The 3,005-nt window shown below is 49.4% G+C and overlaps 1 protein-coding gene across 1 annotated transcript; it reads left to right on the top strand.

The window, feature by feature from the left end:
* Positions 1-1,863: 1,863 nt before the first annotated feature.
* On the top strand, positions 1,864-2,324 carry DICSQDRAFT_73976 (uncharacterized protein; the record flags this gene model as incomplete). Its single annotated transcript, XM_007371761.1, has 2 exons — positions 1,864-2,055; positions 2,121-2,324. The coding sequence occupies 2 exons, from the start codon at positions 1,864-1,866 to the stop codon at positions 2,322-2,324; spliced, it is 396 nt and encodes a 131-aa protein (XP_007371823.1).
* Between the last annotated feature and the right edge of the window lie 681 nt (positions 2,325-3,005).

Below are 3,005 nucleotides of genomic sequence, written 5' to 3'. Positions count from 1 at the left end.
GTCGAAGCAAGATCTTCAGTCAGTAAGGAAAGACTATATTGCAGCAACGAACTGTACCTAGAGTCGAAGCAAGACTACAAAGGTTAAGTAAGTAACTACAAGTTAGAGGTAAAGGTAACGAAGTACTCACTCTTCAGTCAGTAAGGAAAGACTGAAGAGGGAGGACGCAATCTGAAGTCCTTATATACTACAGTGAAGTGTCCATGACTAATTGAAGAGTGGTTAGTCACATGTACCATAGTGCAATGAATAATACGATGGTGAAAGAATTGCGACGTATCGCACCATAGGATGAGTAACAGATGAGTAAGGCATAGACCTGTCTAGACCGTTCTGGAGTAGTACGGATTGTCCTAGACAGTACCAGAAGAGTCCGGAAGCATAGCTATAGTACACGAGCAGAGAGTCCCAAATATGGTAACATACTACATAAGCGACTACAGCTAAACGCTAGGAGACGCATAGCCTCGTGTAGTCCGGACCGGATAAGTCCAAGTTCAACATAGATCCATCCCATTTCTGCCAGCTTGGTCACCGAAACCGATGCCGTGGAGAATCTTGGGAAAGAGCACCTAGGTATGTTTATGATCACCTCGCAGCTCTCAACTAAATCATTGTTTAGCTTACGTAATCGCTGCAAACTATTGGTGTGGTTCATTATTCCTCAGGTGAGACCTGCCTTTATGGTCCGCAACATCAGTCAGCTCACGTAACCGTCGAGGTCTCTGTAGTAGTTATTCACGCCGGACACTAGGACTCACCTGTATATGTTCCCTCACTGTCGCGGCGACTAGGCACGTAGACTCGGGTCGACGTTCGGCGACGACCCCGTGGGCGAGCGGCAAGGAGCCGAAAGGGGAAAGAGAGAGATAAGGAGGGATAAACGTATCAAGAAACTCGACGAGGGCAGAGCGTCGGCCAGCACGAAGGCACAAGACCGACGAAAGCTAGTCTTCACGCAGACAGCGACAGACTAGTTCCAATGACCAAGTTATACATTAGCAAACAAAGGGAGATACAACGCTATGGCCACTCACCTAGTCCCAATGACCAAGAGGTCGAGATGGGGACTAGGGAACGCCTAAGGGGGTCCTTATATACTCGAGGGGCTGCTTAGCAGCCAAAGACAAGGCGCGAGAGCGAGGCAGTGAAGATGACAAAGGAAGAACAAAGGGCGAGAACAAAAAGGCAAGGGCATGGCGATCACGGGAACGTAGCATGCAGCTGTGGGAACGTATCTACAGTGTCCAAATTGGAATGGGCTAGGAAAGGAAATGGTCCGCGAATGGAAGGTGGGCGTCAAAGGGAGGGCAATGGGCGGCAAAAAGGGGCGTCTGTCCAACATCCGTGACACTCATGACCGAATACTTTCTACGGAGAAAGTGGAGGTCCTGAAGAGTGATCTAGATTTATATCTTATTGGTGAGCCGCAATGCCAGTTGACTTACCCAGCTGGACCAGTTGGACTCAGGCCTTGTTCTGTAGTGCAGCGGACGTCCAGAACATCCACTGCACCATACGGCGTTGAGGACATGCGTGACATGATCCAGACTCTTGACAGAATAGTGATAAAACGTGAGGTCATTTCCTCCCGTAATTGCTTAGACATTCATCAATACTTGATATTTATAGCAGATGCACCATCAAGGCCCCAACATGTTGCAGTCGTGGGTGAGTAACGGATTAGCAGATTGGCGTGGATGTTGATACTAATGACGAGGCGGGATAAAGCCCGCTTATCATCAATATTCAGTAGGTCCATTCACATATGAGCTAAACGAAATTGTGCTAATAATGTGGTACGTAGATCACACCCGCTTCTATGAGTACCACGGCGAGCACTGCACGCGACTCGATTCTGAGATGAGTGCGCATCAAGAGACACACCGAGATCGACAGATCTGGTTTAGAGTGCTCTCTGGGGTATTCTTCTTTGCGCCGCAGCTCTACTATAACCGGTTACTCAAATCATGGGTTGAATCAAGAGTCAATATGGAGCGATGGACTTTACTGAATCAAGAGCTGCAGGTTGACTGGTCGGCAGGTATACTTCCTGTAGGTTTTTGACTTATATGCCACCGTCTTCAATGATGTGAGGGCTCACCGCGGTTACCACACAGTCAACGGTGATTCTCACTGCAGACGTGGGATTCCTCGCTATTCAGAGTGTGGATCAAGACGTAAGCTTCACTTTCAATCGCAGTGTGGGACAGATAGCCAGTTACATCTCGATTATATTCACTATTGGGTATATCATCGCCTGCAGTGTTCTGGAGCGCCAACGTAGTCAAGCCTTATACTGGTACGGGGAGAAGACGGTATAAATCTATTTCTCAATTGCAGATATGGGACGGGTACTCACAATAGGCTCTGTTACCGTTGGTACGCCTCACCCTCTATCTTTTTGTTATTGGACTACTCCTTCTCGTCGCCCTCGTGTACACTCCACTCCCCTTCCCGTCCCCGGCGACCTATGCTTACCTTCCCGTTCCCTCGTCGTCCGCCTGTACACTATCATCCCCCGTTCCACCTCCTGACGACTATGTTCCTAGCCCCGGTCCTCTCCCTCAATATCTCCCCTTTCGTCTATATGACCGGACCCTGAGTCCGACCCTGACCGTTTCCCTTTTCGGTTACATTACTTTACCCTGACCCAGACCCCGACCCTTGTCGCGCCCCTTTCCCTTTTTGGTTATATTGCCCGACCCTGACCTAGACTCAGGACCCTGTCCCGTCTCTATCCCTTTTCGGTTATATCACAGGACCCTGACCTAGGTCTTGTACTATACTGGGCCCAGCCTCGACCAGACGCGTTCCTTTACAGTCTCCTCATACCTCCCCACTTTGGTCGGTTACCTTTCCCTTCCTAATACGGTCGGTACCCCATAGTATATAAGGAGGCCTGTAGTCGGTAGAGGCTCCCCACTTCTGTTCTCCTCTTCGTTACCTCCTGTATCCCTATATCCCTCAATCTAGGGACTTGTGCAATACTCTCTCCCCGTGTG

The sequence above is a fragment of the Dichomitus squalens genome, assembly GCF_000275845.1.
Source record: "Dichomitus squalens LYAD-421 SS1 unplaced genomic scaffold DICSQscaffold_254, whole genome shotgun sequence".
NCBI classification, from domain to species: domain Eukaryota; kingdom Fungi; phylum Basidiomycota; class Agaricomycetes; order Polyporales; family Polyporaceae; genus Dichomitus; species Dichomitus squalens.
This window is presented reverse-complemented; position numbering and strand designations above follow the sequence as displayed.